Source organism: Watersipora subatra, chromosome 2 (genome assembly GCF_963576615.1).
Source record: "Watersipora subatra chromosome 2, tzWatSuba1.1, whole genome shotgun sequence".
NCBI lineage: Eukaryota > Metazoa > Bryozoa > Gymnolaemata > Cheilostomatida > Watersiporidae > Watersipora > Watersipora subatra.
Genome location: NC_088709.1, coordinates 6,029,474 through 6,049,287, shown reverse-complemented (window position 1 = coordinate 6,049,287; position 19,814 = coordinate 6,029,474). Strand labels below are relative to the sequence as shown.

Below are 19,814 nucleotides of genomic sequence, written 5' to 3'. Positions count from 1 at the left end.
TATGAGATATATTCCAGCTTTAAACTGACTTCAATGCAATCAGCGAGTGTGAATCAACAGAGATGCATACAGGTATGTGCTGAGTGAGGTGATACGTTTCTACAAATAAGCCAACTTACAGACAACAGCTTGTACTCACTTATATTTTGCCATTTTTAACATTAATATTGACCACTTATTCTCTGCTACTACAGCTTTTTTTATTAAGTCTATTGACAAACACTCAAAAAGACAAACATTCTGAATAGCAACTCGTAGAATTTGGGATGCCACCGTCCTATAAGATTGAGTTTTAAACTTTGTACTGTAAATCACTTGTTGCCAGTTGACCTTAAAATGCACCAGCCAGAAAAATACAGCAATAGGCACATTGCAGTCTCTCACAGTAGCTATTTTAAATTACTTGACAAAATATTTGCTAAAATTTACCCTTACAGTCAGTATGTTTCGGTGACACAATTAATCCGCAAATTTGCAATTTTGCATCATCTGCAAGTCATACGCAAGTCGTACGCAAATCGTACGCAAGTCGTATGCAAGTCGTAAGCAAGTCGTACGCAAGGCGTACGCAAGTCGTACGCAAGTCGTATGCAAGTCGTACGCAAGTCACACACAAGTTGGAAACGGCAAGACATGCAAGTCAAGTGTGTTTTGTTACTCACCAATTATTATCAAATATTTCATGTTTGTGAAAAATAGAAATGAAATGATGAGAAGATGTGCAAGAAAATTTGGCGCAAGCTATTTTATTATAAACAATTTACACACTTCAGTCATTCATATTGCTATTTGAGCAGTTCCACATGTCAAGAAAGAATTCTGCTAAAGGAGTCAGAAGTGCACTTTTGACTTTGGTGTGGAATTCATAATCCTTTTTAAGAAAATGATCGTGTTAATTTGCAGCATGTGAGGGCCCATTGAAACACTTATCAAATGGTAACTTAACGTACGCACCAATCAAAATCTGCATCAGTAGCACAATAGAAATAATGATTGCACTCTCAGTATGCCTGCAATTAATAACCTTCCTGTTACCAGTAAACAGTTTTCTTATAATTTTGCGACTATCGGTCATAAACTGTAGCAACACTGATGATGAGGAGAATAACTTTCACTAAGATAACAAATCAATCTGAGCACTTATTGTCAGTTTATCTATGTATCGAGGGCTTGCCGTGCTATCTCATCTATGACAGCTGCAAAAAGATGAGCTGAATTTCAGAGAATCCTTGAAGCAGGGGGCACAAATCTTGTTTCCTCACCACAATCACTTCTATAGCTCGGACCGAATTGAAAAAGGCCATGGCCACATGGAACCAGGCATACTTAGCAAATTGTATTATTTGCTTTCACCATTAGGAATAATGAAAATTCCTAACTGTGAAAGCGAATAAAACAACTATAAGTGATACAACTTATTATAACTTATATTATAAGTTGTAATTGACTTCTTGGTAGTAATTACAGCTACAGATTAATTGAAAGGACTGCTTGTTGCCATACAATCATTATCTCTAAAAACTGTCGAGCCTTATAACCTGACACTAATCGTAGTAAAAATTATTGATTTCACTTCCAAAAAATGAGACAACGCTAGAAAAACATATTGTTTGAACTTATTCATAGTGCTTAGAAAAATTGATTGTCTTACTCGCCCAGCTTGGCTTCGTAATAACGTTTTCATTTTGATGCAAACCTGTTTGTCTGTTGCCTGTCATTGTTTGCTGCGGTAGAAATTTAAGTAAAGGTCTTAGGGAAAATTCCACAAGAATTGAAAACCCAGACCATAAAATACAAGGAAGTCCTATTTGTGGCTCAATCCAAACCATTGTTGCATGCCTTGAGTATTACTGGTGTGTTTAATCCCGTGATATGAGACCTATTTATAGAGTGAGATATGCAGTGAAGTAAATCATGATCCCTTAACCACATGACTTGCTGTATAACATCAGCAGACGTCCATTCACACCATAGGAGTTGGCACTTGCAGTTTCTCTTTTAGTAGTTGAGGTTGTGCACTACCATGAGAGCCACATATTTTCTTTGTTTCATTTTGGTAATGGCTGGTTGGAGTTCTCTAACAACAGTTGAAGCTCAGCAATTATTTACACAGAGCACATCTTTAGGAAGAATTACAGGGATTCAAAACTCTATCAATGGAGATGAGTATGTTAAGTTTCTAGGTAAGTTGACACGTAACCTCTTACCAATCTGGCTCATAGATATAACAGTGTCTTTTGAGGTACTAAAAAACTTTAATTGAACGTTAACAATTTGTCTGACACTTTCTATAACAACTTGAATAGTTTTGTGTATATTTAGCATAGATCTAGTTGCTGTACAACATTCAGTTAAAAGTTTGTTAATTGCCTTCGCTTTTACCTCAACTTTTAGTTGTAAATGATTTCAACCTGCAACAAGGCTGGTGATGGAACAAGTGTTCGTGACAAATTTTGCTGCTCTTGTCATAAATAGTAGTAAATATGTCTGCTAATGCTTAGTCTGCAAATGCCTTGTACTCCCAAAGTGAAATCAAGTTGTAAAATAATATAACCTATGGTAATAATAAGGATTGTACTAAAAGCAAGGCATAGGTCTTTATAACATTGTACAATCAACTGTAAACAGATGTTATTATTAACAATTGACAGCTTCCAGTATTATTCAACCATTTTTATCATAGGGTTATCCTACCTTATCATGTCCTATTTCAAGGTACTATCTATTATACCGTAAAACTTCTATCTCTAATTAAACACCACTTTTCAACTCCTCTCCTATAGTGGCGTTCAAATAGAGGCTGCCATTGCATTTTTCAAATGGCTTGTCAGAATTTTAGAAAAACAAATTTAACCTTTTACGAGCAAAGCGAATGTCACCTATATTTTGCACACTCCTTTGGGCGGTGCAATGTTAACCCTTTTGGATGCATGCTAACTTACTACCTTCTGATTGTAGATCTCTATAAAAGATATGCATTGGAAGGCCAAGAAATATCTTTACTAGTCGATATCTTTTGCTTGCTTTTTATCCTGCGATAATATTATAGCCTATGTACTGCTTTGAAATTTGTTGGAACTTTAAAGTTTTTATTTCTTCTAAATTTGAAAGCATATTCATTTGATAACTTTATTTAACAATGTTGTATAAAATCTCATTGCACTTATTGCTATTTTGGATAGTTTGCAAACAAAACTGACATTTGATTAACAATAGAAGAGGAGTTATGAGCGTCGATCAATTGTAAGCCAAGTGAAGCTAACTTTAAGGATGCTATCAAATAATATGCCATGAATCTGCAAATTTATAAGTTATATAGTAACACTGTATCAAATGCTACAAATGTATATTTAAAAACAAGAAACATCAATTAACCATACTTATAATACCGGCAGAAAAAAAGTAGCATCATCCTGCTCAGACAGTTGCATTCTGATTGTTGTTTTTGATGAAACAAACAACTACAGGCTGTTCAATACCTTCCACAATGTTTTCTGACCTCATGTTTTTTTCTGCACTGCTAAGCTAGTCTATGTTAGCATCCAAACAATTTTTATCAGAGAAAAAAAACTTTTACGTGTTGCAATTTGCACAAATAATGAAATATTTTGGCTGCATGCACAGAAATTCACACTAAGCACAGCTTTTAGCCTAAAACTAGTTGTTTATACACTATCAAAGATGTAAACATTTTTCACATACCTTGATGTATCAAGACTGCGTTAAACAAGGAACTACACAGTTATCAATTATTCTATGGTGTTGCTTTCAGAGTTTTAACAAAAAGCTATGGAGTTGGAAAACAGACTTTGATACAAACAGAAACAACAAAAGAATTAATTGTTATTGATGTAACTGAGTCATTATTAGTACGATTTTGTGGACAATTTTCTACTGATCACTTCCTATTATGGGTTTGTAAAGGTCAAAGAATGTCAAAGTTGGTGGTCAAATGGAAGTGCTGTTCAATTAAAGGGTGGTGCTCTATTTTTCAACCCTTCGCTTATACTGGCCTTTAAATATTAATAGGTGCATGGCATTCAAATAAACGTGACATTTAATTAGAGGTTTTACGCTATAATTTTGTCTCTCTCTTAGAGCTTAGTTCTCCCTTTAGTGCTTTGTAATAAATCTAAGGAACTCAGACATGGATGGTCTTGCCTGGCATCAACATACTTATAATCTCTGCAGCTATCTGGTCGGGAGAATTTTCTAGAATTATTCAATCGCTTATCTACTGTAGGTATACCATATGGAACAGGAGACAGACTGACCAAGCCAGTAGCTTATGGAAACTTTATTGAGAATCCATTACTAGCAACTTCATATGGTTCCCCTTGTCCACAGTTCCTCAACGGAGAGATTGTCGGTAGTGAGGATTGCCTTAAGCTTGACGTATTCACTCCTAAATGTAGACGTCGTTGCGTTCCCAAGGTATATCCCAGAACTATCATAGCTAACCTCAGACATGTCATTAGAAATGATTAAATCATGAACAATGGCCATAAAACAAGTTTTCACTTGGGAAACCTTGTGTCTCTCCTGTTTCTAACTTACCCATAGTTGAGTGCATGAAAGTTTGCTTTTTGATGATGAAAATCCAATTCTAGATGCAGGTCATTGGTATGTTCTACCTTTGAATTATGGTTAGCATTGGAATTAGGTAACTTATTTGTTTATTGTAATCACTGCATGTTGGTAGTTTTCTTTGAATTCTTTTACAATTATATCTCTGCTTACCTCTATAGAAGTGGTTATAGAATAGCAGTCACAGTGCCAACTAACACTATATTAGTAAACATAGTTACTATTAGAACTGAAATAGAATGTTGTCAATAGTGAGTTTTACGTTCTGCTGCAGAGCTAAAGATAGCAGAGTACTGTTTATCATTGCTAAATTTCATTTGGTGTCTACATGCATAGTCATCAAATATCCATCTTTAGCCCATGTTGTGACTTGCACACACAACACACACGCACGCACACGCACGCCCCCATACACACACCACACACCACGCACACACCACGCAAACACCACGCACACACCACGCACACACACACTCACTATATAAGTGATTATGTTCGTGCAATGTGCCATGCAATTTAGGGCACTTTTGGATTTCATATGCATGCATCTTAGAAGGGAATGTGTGACAAATTGTTTAAAGAAAGTTGTGTTGAATTGGGTTAGCCAATCAATAAAAATAACTTTACCCTTTTGTTGCTTTTATTTGATTGCAAAGCATGCTCTTAGCTTGCATTTTGCTATGTAAAAGTATTAAGGAATTTGTCCAATAATTATCTGAAGGTTTGTTTAGCCTAGTTTTGGTCATGTTCAAAATTTTTATCGCTATAAATCATGACTGTTCTGGTTGGCTAAATTCTTCAGTAGAGTCAGCCATTTTTATACCGCTGACCTTTGTTGGCATGTCATGACAACATCTAAATGCCTTTTTGCAGCATAACCATCTTGAAAAGTAAGGTTGTATACTATCTAGCAGTGTTGGAGGTTATTACAAGTGACCAATTGTAAGAAAAACACTGATAATCCACTTGACTGGCGCAATGACACGATAGTTTGCAGAATAATTTCTTGTTTAGTTCACAAACACGCATATGTATCAATTCATGCGTGATTTAAGGTAAAATGGAATATGATGAAAAGATTTTTTGGACAATATGGTTGCCTTCCTATTAAGATTTGAGCTATTGGTTTAGAAACAGCGCTGTTTTCCTTAAATAAGTGACAGTAATTGCACCTAAATTTTTCTCTGCTCAGAAAGGTCAGTATTCATAAGTTATGCAATGTTTATTGGACTGAAGATATTTCAGGCACAAATGCTGCTGCTAACGGGAAGAAGTCAAACATAACATAAAAGTAAAATGTATTCTCACATCTGTTTAAGTGATATGACCTTTTGAAAATTTACAGCTGCAAAAGTTTTTGATGAACATGAAAAATGAACTGGCAAAAATTGTAATACTGGAGTTGAAACGTAATACTTTTAAGCATAAATTATAAGTAAATCTGCTTTTAATTGCAGAGTGTAATGATATGGATACATGGTGGAAGCTTCAAGTATGGCTCTTCTGACGTCTACCCTCTTGATGTTTTAGCGGCAGCCAATGATGTTGTGGCTGTTTCATTCAACTACAGACTTGGTGCTTTTGGGTTTCTAGCGTCGCCTGAAGATGGGCTGCTTGGCAACTATGGTCTCTGGGATCAGCAGCTAGCAATTCAATGGGTCAAAAATAATATTGCAGACTACGGAGGAGACCCAAACAGTATAACCCTTTTTGGAGAATCAGCTGGAGCAAATGCGATAACTTTTCATATGGTTTCTCCATTAACCCCTCCAAACTTGTTCCATCGAGGAATAATGCAAAGCGGTTCCGCGTTTTCAATCCGAATTCAAGATATCCCATTTCGACCTAACTTCGAGTTTGTAAGCGCCACCTTTGGATGTAATGCTACAAGTGATGAACTCGCATGTATTCGTGCAATTCCAATGAGTTCTTTTCTTACGATTTCTGAACAACTGCAGTTCTATCCTTCTACAGATGGTGAGCTGATTGTGACAAGTTTTGAAGAAAATCTAGTTCGGTTTACTAGAAATAATCACTTGCAACATGATAGTACCGGTCTAGGTAACTTTGCCAACTATGACATTCTCACTGGTTGGAATACATTAGAAGGTTTGTTTTTTACGCCGGTGCTAGAACAAGTTAATTTAGCTATAACTGGGCAAGACATATCTGGAGGTGTCTCGGATCTTGTTATTGCTGAAACCATTAATGCTGCTACAAGAGGGTCATACGCGGAGAGCAGAGATTTGATCACTAGACTATATATTCAGCACTATATGAATGATCCGAACCCATTAGTCAGTGATGGCCGCTCAATAGATGATAGAAGAGTGGAAGCCTTCGTTAACATTTTTAGTAAGTATTATTGATTAGCCTGGTTAGTATACAAACTTTAAAACTCTGGTTCAAAAATGAACAAAGTGCTACCTCAATAAACTGCAGCTAATCATGTTGTATTTAAAGATAACCTGCAACAAACAGATGTCATTTAGCCATATGCCCATTCTGATTGTTAAATAACTCTTTATGCAAAGCCTTTTTTCAACCGATGCTATTTGGTTAAATTGGAAGATAGCCATGGAATGTCTTAGTTCAAAAGAAATCGAAGGGTAAAGTAGGTAAAAAGCAGATAACAGATGCTCATTTAAAATGTAAGCCTCATTAGCAATGTTAATTTTGTAAAACACTGCCAATAGCCAGAACATTCTGGACATATATTTTCACAGGTGATTTAGTGTTCAAAGTTCCTTCTATAACGCACCTTCAGATCCACAGCAAGATAAGCTCCAGACGAACGTATGCTTATGAGTTTGCTTACAACCCACCTGGCTCTGGACCGTATGGTCCAAGGGAACCTGAATGGTTGAATGTAGCCGCTGATCATGGAGATGAGATCCCATTTGTGATTGGAAGTGTTTTGGCACCAGAGAACATCTGTCAACTAACTGGGGTAGAACGCTGTAAGAAATATTGATTTATTTCGTAGGAGCTTTTCAAGGAAGATTCACATTGAACAAGTTGTTAGGGAAACTGCATTCGTCAAATGAAATACTTCATCGAGACATAATACTCTCATTTTAAGAGAGGAGACAAAAATAAAAGCGATAAACAAACTTTCAAATACACACTTTCATGTTTTTTTATGCATTAATTGTGTTTCCTTACATATTATCAACACTCTCATCCCTTTAATGATTTTAACAAACCTAATTGACTAATAGTATAGTCTATTTTCAACTTTCCTTTTCCTAGATTTTACATTTATATACGTATAGCTCTTCATTGCAGGAAATCAATTAGCCATTTCAAGTTAAATCCCTCATTAAGTGCTTGTCTGTAAAGAAAAGCAAACATGATAGTCTACATTACATAAAATAGTTGATCTTACCACTTGTTGCACATAACTCTATGATGTATGGTACAGGTGGGCAGTACAACAGAAGGGAGAGATGGCTCTCTAGATATATAATGAATCTGTGGACTAGTTTCGCTAAAAGTGGGTGAGTAACAATTAAGATATATAACAATAAAATATTAAAATAAAATTGATCTCTCTATATAGTTTCACTGAGATTTTTAATTATTGAATGCGTTCACTACGGAAGTTTGGTACCGCAGCTTCAAATCAGTGCTATGTCACGTTTGAATCTTTTAGTTAGCTTTTAAAATCTTCAACAAAACATTTTCAGACAACTTGACAGAAGACACAAACAGTTTGAATTCCGTGGAGATCAGTCATATATAATTCTGGACATTAACGGGACAAGATCTGATACATACCCTCGCAGTGCTGAACATCGTTTCGCAGCTGATTTAGATGAGGTAGCTCTGCAAGCTCGTGGCATATAGGTGAGTCTTTTACAAGGAAGAGTGGTGATTTAGTTTCTGGAAATAATCTGACTAGCCTGGCCGCAGTAAAGCTTCTTAAAAGTTTGGCTCCAAGGAAAAAGGAAGGCCTATAATTGTCACCACAGAATGCTTCCAAAATGTTGGCTCAAATATAATACACAATGTAATTATGATTATGTTTTAAAATGATCTTGCTATCCAAGTTAATTGTAACTGGTAGTAGCTAGTGATATTTATTATTTACATGTCAGTCATGCCTTAGATCTAATCATTATCGATTCATTATCTATTGTTGCAATTAGCTGTTTTCATTTTCAGAGTTTTCTTCTCTTTATGCTGTAGAGAGAAAAACTCTATTGTCATGTATATTGTAGGTGTGCCATTGCCTGGAAACAGTAATAACTATTCTGATGGTAAAAATTATGTAAGGCAAAAAAGATTGTCACGAGCCATCACTTTTGATACTTGCATCAACATGGAAGCAGCATGACTTGTGAATTGGTTGATCTGTTTACAATGTGTGTTTTTATTCATTCATCCAATTACTTATTATTTAACCAGGTGATTGTTTAAAATTGTTCTAAGTACAACATTTCAATTCAGTCAAAAACTTTGAGTTTATTCCAGCAACCACACATTTCTGATATAAAGTTATGTATGCTAAAATGTCTTAATAAAACTACATTTATCAGGAATTTTAATGTTTGCTTACATATTTTATACTAGTAAAAATGTATCCCACAAAATATGGATATTCAATAAATTTGTTTATAATGTTATTATGTCTTCATGTACTTGTTACTAACCACGATGATTTATAGCCTCTCTTATGTCATCCGTCAGTTCACAGGAAAACTGACTCATTTTTTTAAGAAAGTTACCGGCAGGAAACTTATAGATCACAACCTGGTACTGTTGATGGTCTCACCTTAAGACAGACTGCGCATTTGAAAAAACCTATCCATTTGAGCATACTATATGTATGATTGACTGAAACAAACCAAAATTTAATCAGCATTTCCAAAGCTTTCTAATGAAGCATACATCAATAATACATCAGGCACTAAGCATTCGTATCGCTGAGCTATTTCAAATAATTATATTAAACTGAATTAGCCATTGCTTTGTAGTACAATGATAACGTAATTTTAATGCCTGTATATTTTAAACTGATAGAAGTATGTAGTTACCAAGGTTTTAAGTGAGCATAGTAGTTGTAAAACCAAAAATATGACATATATTATTGCTAGTTGATAGCATCAGTGTCTCAATTTAGTCTTACAGAACCTAAAGGAAATAATAGCCAAGGATGTTAGATGTATGCTACATTGTGGTGCTGATGCGATAGAATAAATGAACCCACTTTACTGTATACAGAGAATTGCACTCTACCATCATTGTATCCGGATAAAGGTTTAGAACAATGCTTACTGACTCGGTTAAAACTTTCGATAATATAATGAGTACATCTCTTCATAAATTCGCTTTGAGGCTGGATTCAAGATTAAGTTAATCATCGATGAAACATGAAAACTGAGGGATATTATTACGCGCAGTTGTTAGGGAAAAGTGAGCTTCTTTGAAGATACATATATTCCAACAAAACCTTTTGGAAATTCAAGGGCCAGAAATTAAAAGATAGTTAGGTTTATTAGACAAAAATTTCCCATTTAGTATCATGGCCTTTCGCGAAAAACTTGCAGACGTGGTATAAAAAATGAGTGATGTTGAATAGTTAAGAGAAACCAATTTATTGTCAGCTATCAACACCTCTATGAATATAACATAGGAAAACCTCTGTGTAGTTAAAATTAGTTTTTATTGATGCGCTGGCAGTGAAGCAAAACAAAAGTAATGCATAATCTAGGTCATAATCATAAGTATACAATGTCAACTGCAATGAATGGTTTTTGAAAATAGTTTTTTGTGCGAAGCCATGTGGTGCATCTAAAAACATCACATGTTGTTCCAATAAATAAAAAGTTTTTTCACCAGAGTATCATTTAATACTAAATATAAAACATAAGAAAAGAACATTGCAATGGCTTCGAAACAAGGATGTTCTCCATATGACTATAGAATCAGTTATAGAAGCAAAAGTGTTTTCCAATATGACTGTGGAACCAGTTATAGATGCAAATATGTTCTCCATATGACTATAGAACCAGTTACAGAAACAAGGGTGTTCTCCATATGACTAAAAAACCAATTATAGAAGCAAAAGTGTTTTCCAATATGACTATAAAACCAGTTATAGATGCAAATATGTTTTCTATATGACTATAGAACCAGTTATAGAAACAAAGGTGTTCTGCATATGACTAAAAACCAGTTATAAAAGCAAACGCGTTCTCCAATATGACTATAAAACCAGTTATAGATGCAAATATGTTCTCCATATAACTATAGAACCAGTTAGAGAAGCAAAGATGTTCTCCATGTGATTATAGAACCAGTTATAGAAGCAAGGATGTTCTCCATATGACTATAGAATCAGTTACAGAAACAAGGGTGTTCTCCATATGACTATAGAACCAGTTACAGAAACAAGGGTGTTCTCCATATGACTATAAACCAGTTATACAAGCAAGGATGCTCTCCATATGACTATAGAACCAGTTATAGAAGCAAAGACGATTTCCATATGACTATAGAACTAGTTACAGAAGGAAATATGTTCTCCATGTGATTATAGAACCAGTTACAGAAACAAGGGTGTTCTCCGTATGACTATAAACCAGTTATAGAAGCAAGGATGTTCTCCATATGACTATAGAACCAGTTACAGTAGCAATGATGTTCTCCATATGACTATAGAACCAGTTACAGAAACAAGGGTGTTCTCCGTATGATTATAGAACCAGTTACAGAAACAAGGGTGTTCTCCATATGACTATAAACCAGTTATAGAAGCAAGGATGTTCTCCATATGACTATAGAACCAGTTACAGTAGCAATGATGTTCTCCATATGACTATAGAACCAGTTACAGAAACAAGGGTGTTCTCAGTATGATTATAGAACCAGTTACAGAAACAAGGGTGTTCTCCATATGACTATAAACCAGTTATACAAGCAAGGATGCTCTCCATATGACTATAGAACCAGTTATAGAAGCAAAGACGATTTCCATATGACTATAGAACTAGTTACAGAAGGAAATATGTTCTCCATGTGATTATAGAACCAGTTACAGAAACAAGGGTGTTCTCCGTATGATTATAGAACCAGTTACAGAAACAAGGGTGTTCTCCATATGACTATAAACCAGTTATACAAGCAAGGATGTTTTCCATTTGACTATAGAACCAGTTATACAAGCAAAGATGTTCTCCATATGAGTATAGAACTAGTTACAGAAACAAGGATGTTCTCCGTATGAATATAGAACCAGTTACAGAAACATGGGTGTTCTCAATATGACTATAAACCAGTAATAGAAACAAGGGTGTTCTCCATATGACTATAAACCAGTTATACAAGCAAGGATGTTCTCCATATGACTATGGAACCAGTTATAGAAACAAGGATGTTCTCCATATGACTATAAACCAGTTATAGAAGCAAGGATGTTCTCCATATGACTATAGAACCAGTTATACAAGCAAGGATGTTCTCCATATGACTATGGAACCAGTTATAGAAGTTTTCATATGATAAAAAGAGTAGTTTAAGAGTCTATTGTGATGCAAATATTTGATCAGACAAACAAACAGTTTGTGTTCTTATGTAGCAGACTATGCACTGGTGCTAATATGGTTAAAGAAGAAGTCACGGCAGCCTGCATAAATAGTACAGCCAAAGTTTAAACACTGAGTATAAATTTACTAATTTTATTAATATTCTGCAGAATAATCACGGAAAAAATAGCTATTACAAACATTATATATCCTGTATATTACAGGCATATGTATCCTGTATATTACAAACATATGTATCCTGTACATTACAAACATATGTAACCTGTATATTACAAACATATGTATCCTGTATATTACAAACATATGTATCTTGTATATTACAAACATATGTATCCTGTATATTACAAACATATGTGTTCTGTATATTACAAATGCATGTATCCTGCATATTAAACTAAAGGTTGTCAGTTTTCGGAGCAGTATACATCTGACTAATATTTTAAAATGTATCAAAAAGTACACAAAAATAGTGAAAAATAATCAATCGGTTAAAAACTGAGCAATACCATAAAAATCCTTCAATTAATAAAATACACTTAAACTTTATAGAATTACAAAGCTAATCTAATGGTTCAAGTTTATCAAACACCTATTTCACATGCCATGGCTGTTAGCACCTGTTTCACATTGCCAAAGGTGTAAAGACTAAAGATCTAGGGCGAAAGTTAGAATCTGATATAATCTACCCTATCACTAAGTTGTGCATTTTTTATTTGTCTTGATCAGCAGGTACACTCTAAAGTCCAGAGATGCACGCAACTATAGATGTATGTTAAAAATCGAAGATTAACTTTATAATACCAAAGCATTACAAAACTTCATAATTCAATGGTAAAATATTTGGTAAAGAAAATGAATGCACAAGATTAAGATTCTCATTTAGTATTGAGGAGGGTAAATTACTCTTCACTGACCATTCACAGAGCTATTAGTAAGCCTTTTAAAACTTTCACTAGGTTCCCTTCATTCCTTGCATGCCATATTGTCTGCCATAGCTACTACTTTGGTTACCTCGGAATAACGCCACAGTATTTTGTTTCACATGAATAAGCAGAAAGATTATGTTTAGTTAAAATAAGTGGCTCAAAGAATTCCATCTTAGATCATAGCACTCCAGTTAATTGTTCTAGCCAAAAGATGCAATCACTAAGCGATTTGTCATGGTACATGTACGTGACATACGTGAGCTGACAAGGCTTGGAGAATGCACTAAATCATATACCAATCCTGTTGACATGTCATGATTTCACTAGATCATGATTAATCTCTCTGATGCATTCATAAGTGTTCTTCATTAATGTTATTGAGAGTTGAAAACTTTTAACGGTCAAAAAACCTTTGCCTTATTTTTCTCTGGTGTGTTTCTTAACCAAAAAACATATCAATTACTTGATAGTATCTTGTAGTATTAAAATCATTAGGCAAACACTCAGGAACAAACAAAAGTAGGTCATCCCGCATTTTAGTATGACTAAATGAGTGGTTAAGATGGCACCACTAATACGGCTTATTAGCAGGTATTATTAGTACTACTCATGATGTGGCTTTATTAGCATCACTCATACAAAGGTATTTATCTTGATAATTTATTATAAAATATCTAGAATGCAGCAACATAATTATAGCATTGTTTAAAACAGCTCAAGCAATGGTATTAGTTTTGTACCACTTGTGGTGTGGTATCAATTAAAACCCAAACCAAACCCCATACTGGCTTGGCAGTCACTGTGGATATTCTATGGCTATAGCAATTTAATAGGCTTGTCATTTCATGGTAACATCATATTTTACACAAAATGAGCGCGAGTGTTAGAAAGTTTACAGAACATAAAGACCAATAATATTATAATGGTATATTACGATATTACATATTATAATTATATACTATTTGTCCAAAACGCAAATAGTTATTTTCTACCACTCACCACTCATACTGTGGTATTAGCTAACATTAGCTAATTAATACCACTGCATGAGTGGTTTTAAAATGACCACTCTCATACCACTGGACAAACCATATTATTCATACCGCTTTATAAATGGTATTAATGTGGAGATACACTGAACAAAAAGTAGTTTAATCACAAAGTAGAAAATAAGATTACATTTCGGAAATCTTTTTATTTCATAATAAATTACTATCTATGCCATTTTTAAAGCATTTGCTTACACAAAGCCTGCTGTTATTAAATAATGATAAATGTTAGGCCTTTGAGAATTTGTATTCTTTTGCCAAACTTTGTATTCTTTACAGATGTTTTTAAATGTTTAGTAACCAAGTTTGTAATATGAGAAGCAATAGCAGGAAACAAGCACATCTACTTATAGTCTTGTCTATGGGTTTTTTCTCTGCTTTTTACAGAAAGAAAAACTGTTATTAGCTTATCTGCTGAGATTAACCCTTCATATAATCATTTTTGTTTTTCATTTACGCTATAATTTCAACGTATAAATTTTAGCAACATCTCGCTGCTGTTGTTGTAGTATTTACTGGAATGTTGGTAGTTGCAACACTCCTATTCTTTTTACAAATAGGAATTACAAGTTTTAATTTTACGTAAGCTGAAACCACTCGTATCTGCTATCACCCGATGAGCCATTTTAAAGCATCATGACAGTCCTTTTTAGCCAAATATCTTTAGTACAGCTTTTGCATGGTTGCCATGATTTGGTCTTATCTAGAAGTAAAAATGTTTAAAATCTAATATTTTAGCTGTTTCTAGGCATCTCAGTGCAAATAGCTGTTTCTGGCACAGAATCTCTGAAGCAGGATTACAAGCTTGGAATAAATTTCAAATATTTCACTAATTGCCAGTACAAGAATTACTTTTTATACACGTTATTGTAAAACGAGTTGATACATATTTACTTTATAAATAGAAGCAGCAATTGTATTATCACAGCAATCAGTATAGCAAAATATTTAGCGCAGATCATTAAGCTCAAGTCAAAGAAAACAAGAGCTGTTGCAGATGTGCTTAAAATTACTTTATTGTGTGAACTGATTTTCATGGTTAAATAGTCATGATTACAGAAACACACCACCTGTCAGATTTGCTTGCTAGTCTATAATACAATACAAAGCTACACAACAATGATAACCATGATGATGCTGCAAGAAAAGAATTACACTGAATTTTATATATATACACGATAAATTATAGGCTAAAAGTCAGCATATAAATATATATATACATATATATATATTATATATATATATAAAAAATTGTTTCCTCACCCCGGATACCCCGTATGGGTGGTAAATTCTGCTCTAACTCGGGTCTCCTACCAGAGACTTGGGAGTTTGAGCACTCGCCTCAAGATCTTAGCTGTTCCCAATAGCGCACTTTTCTGCAACTCACCTGAGTTGATTGTTGTTCGTATTTGGGCAAGCCACATTTTATGCGCCGGTGTTATTGCGCCCAGTGCCCCAATGACTACTAAGATTACAGTTGTTCTTACATTCCAGCATTTTTCAATCTCTTCTCCAAGAGGGAGATATTTCTCTACCTTTTCTTTTTCTTTGCTGGCTATATTGTAGTCATTGGGTACTGCTATATCTATTATAGTAGCCCTCTTGTTTTCCTTGTCTACCACCACTGTATCTGGTTGGTTTGCTAGGACATGCTTGTCAGTTCGGATGTAGAAGTCCCAGAGGATCTTAGCGCGGTCATTTTCATTGACCTTACCAGGAGCTTCCCACCAGTGTTGTGGTTTATTAAGGCCATACTCATCACATAGACTTCTATACACAACACTTGCCACATGATTATGCCGCTCAGTGTATGCGTTTCCTGCTAGCTGCTTGCATCCACTGATGATGTGTTGGATGGTCTCAGGTGCATCTTTGCACAGTCTGCATCTAGGATCGTCTCTAGTGTGATAGATTTTCGTTTGGAGTTGCCTTGTTGGGAGCACTTGCTCCTGGGCTGCCATGATTAGCGACTCTGTATTAGCCGTTAGGTTTCCTTTGTTCAGCCACAATATATATATATATATATATATATATTATATATATATATATAATATATATATATACATATATATATATATATACATGTATATATATTTATGCCAAAAAAGTATGCAGAAATTTAGTTTGCTGATCAAAAAATCAATGCATTGTAATGACTGTACACTCAAGTACACTCAAGTACACTCAAGTACCCTCAAGCAAATTCAAGTCTAAGATCAGCAGCTCTTTGATTCTCACATAATGATGATCGAGTTTAAAAAGCACAAATTCAATTTGTTAGAGGTAAATTCCACTAGAGCGAACAGACAACTCTTAAATGTCTTTCACTTTGCTAACCAACTCCCAAGTCAACTGAGACTTTGCTCATGACTTTGAGGTTTGCAATGACCACACTTAATGGCTGCACCGTTTAGGCTGCTAACAATTTCATCCGAATGAAATAAAAAGTAAAAAAGTATAATTTAGAGGTACCTAAAAGTGTTCAATTTTTGGTGACTTCTTGCTTTGTGCACTCTTATTAAAATAAAGGCCGGTATCTTTAGAATTCACTATAACCTTCCGGTCACTCAGTATTTGCTCTAGACTTTCTGTTCATGCAGGTAGTCAGAACTACTGAACCTCTATCTAACAAAATACCTTGCTTTTCACATTTTAATAGAATGCCCTAAAATTCATCCAAGTAATTTTGAAAATAAAACACTCATAAACAAGTCTATTATTAATTACACATTATAGGTTATGTTCTTTAAGATTGGACCAGCGGAAGTACTTAGATTTTAGTGGACACCCTTTTCCTTCATGAAAACTTTAAATAAAAAAATTTGAATGAGCCAAAACTTAATTATTAAAACCATTAAATAGTTTATTGTCTTATCATAGACAGAGAAAGTATCAACCCCTCTATTAGTTTCCTTCTAACTTTCTACTATTAGTTGCCTTATAGCTCTAGCTTTTTTATGTTGGTTCACCTTAACTGACCAAATATTTATGATTTCGTTAGAGAACAGGACTATATATATTGTGGAGGACTGACGTATTATGCATTCATTGTTTACCGCTCATATATGTATCCATTATTATAATGGATACATATATGAGCGGTAAACAATCAATGCATAATACGTCAGTGCTCCACAATATATATGGTCCTGTTCTCTAATGAAATCATAAATATTTGGTCTAGTTTTTAGGCTCTTATAGACTAATAGTTAAGCTCTTATATAGAATAGTAGAATAACCTGCCTGAACTTGCCTGCATGCACTTATGTAATCCTTGTATAACCCTTTTATGGCATACTGTAGGTAGAATAGTGAGCAGAATCAACGCTGTTATTTAAGCCAGTGCACGAGTTGCACTGGCGTGCTTGGTATCATTCTATGCTGTTATACACATGTACTCAAGATTATCATAATAGACAGAATAACTATACTAAAAAAAAACTAATCGTGTTGATGCCTACTCGGGTGGCTTACAGATTGTAGAAAGCAGGCTTCGATCCAGCATCAGATAAAACTGCCGGGGTTGATCTATAAGGCTAGGGATTGGTCTACGCTTTAACTAGACCTGATCGGATTTGAAATGGCATAAAAAATCAGGCCCTGAGCGCTGCCGGTAGACTTAAACTAGTCGACTAAAGAGACCCAGAGGGCAGGAATACATTGGTTTTGGAGTAAGCCTGACTGCTGGATACTTGTCGAGAACTGGCCTGACCTTTGGGCGTGTCAGGCAGGCCTCAGATAAGGCATACCAGGAGTTTAGGTTATGTCCACCTGTTAGTGGGTAAAACAAACTCAGCTACCGGAGTCAGGCCTTTTACAATATGTATAGAAACTAGTTTCGAAATGTAAATATTACGTTGAGGCAAAAATGTCCTTCAAGTTTGTAAAAGCTTTGAGAAGCTGACTAACTAATGTATATGGAAGATTAGGTAAAGGAAAACTAGTAAAAAAAGGAAAAACTTTAAAACAGTCAATTTTTATAGTTTACCAGCCTACCTAAGTTTGCAGAGTTTGCTACATTTAATTGCCTACCTAAGTTTGTAGGCAAATAAATGTAACAGTCCACTCCAACAGTATTTTAAATGTTGAAGTTTATATCCGTCTAATGACATCTTAGTACAATATTTCTTAACGGGATTTCCGTACTAAAACTGGTTAAAGAAATGTTCATAGCCAAGCTCTGAATGCTGCCTCTCAACACCTAATTGAATAAGGTTTTGATTGATGTAATTTTCCTTCACTCTCGTTTATTGTTTGATTCTGTTTGTTTTCCTAATAAACGGATATTGGATGAAACAAATGTTTTATTATTTCACTGCATAACATCTCTTAGTTGGGTCCAAAACATGTGAAAACATTCACTGTTTATTGAAAAAGGTTTATTTTACACTTCAACAATAAAAGTCTGCTCTGAGTGATTTTTGCAGCATCATCATGGTTATCATTGTCGTGTAGCTTTGTATTGTATTAAAGACTGGCAAGCAAATCTGATAGGTGGTGTGCTTCTGTAATCATGACTATTTAACCATGAAACTCAGTTCACACAATAAAGTAATTTTAAGCACATCTGCAACAGCTCTTGTTCTCTTTGACTTGAGCTTAATGATCTGCGCTAAACGGTTTGCTATACTGATTGCTGTGATACTACAATTGCTGCTTCTATTTATAAAGTAAATATGTATCAACTCGTTTTACAATAACGTGTATAAAAAGTAATTCTTGTACTGGCAGTTAGTGAAATATTTGAAATTTATTCCACGCTTGTAATCCTGCTTCAGAGATTCTATGCCAAAAACAGCTATTTGCGCTGAGATGCCTAGAAACAGCTAAAATATTGTATTTCAAACATTTTTACTTCTAGATAAGACCAAATCATGGCAACCATGCAAAAGCTGCACTAAAGATATTTGGCTAAAAAGGGCTGTCATGATGCTTTCAAATGGCTCATCAGGTGATAGCAGATACGAGTGGTTTCAGCTTACGTAAAATTAAAACTTGTAATTCCCAATTGTAAAAAGAATAGGAGTGTCGCAACTACCAACATTCCAGTAAATACTACAATAACAGCAGCGAGATGTTGCTAAAATTTATACGTTGAAATTATAGCGTAAATGAGAAACAACAGATAATTATATGAAAGGTTAATCTCAGCAGATAAGCTAACAGTTTTCTTTCTGTAAAAAGCAGGGAAAAACCCATAGACTAGACTGACAGTAGATGTGCTTGTTTCCTGCTAGTGCTTCTCATATTACAAACTTGGTTACTAAACATTTAAAAACATCTGTAGCGAATAAAAAGTTTACATTAATCTTTTTAAATTGGTCTTTGTTAGCATACATTAATAAAAGTATACCGCAGAGATTCACACCCATGCAATTATCAAAAGCTTAACGTTTATCATTATTTAATAAGAGCAGGCTTTAATATACAGAGAAAAATAAAGCAAAGGTTTTTTGACCTTAAAGAGTCTTCAACTCTCAATAAAATCAATGAAAAACTCTTATGAATGCATCAGAGAAATCATGGTCTAGTGAAATCATGACATGTCAACAGGAGTGGTATATGATTCATTGCATTCTTCAAGCCTTGTCAACTCATGTATGTCACGTACATGTACCATGACAAACCGCTTAGTGATTGCAACCTTTAGCTAGAAAAATTAATTGTAATGCTATGATCTAAGATGGAATTCTTCTAGCCGC

General features: G+C 34.6%; 1 protein-coding gene across 1 annotated transcript; it reads left to right on the top strand.

Moving 5' to 3' along the window:
• Window positions 1-1,979: 1,979 nt before the first annotated feature.
• Window positions 1,980-9,199, top strand: LOC137387374 (carboxylesterase 5A-like). The gene is made up of 7 exons (XM_068073782.1): window positions 1,980-2,183; window positions 4,244-4,434; window positions 6,045-6,942; window positions 7,314-7,547; window positions 8,012-8,087; window positions 8,277-8,436; window positions 8,811-9,199. Exons 1-6 carry the CDS (start codon window positions 2,024-2,026, stop codon window positions 8,434-8,436), a joined length of 1,719 nt encoding a protein of 572 aa, XP_067929883.1. The 5' UTR covers window positions 1,980-2,023; the 3' UTR covers window positions 8,811-9,199.
• Window positions 9,200-19,814: the final 10,615 nt, after the last annotated feature.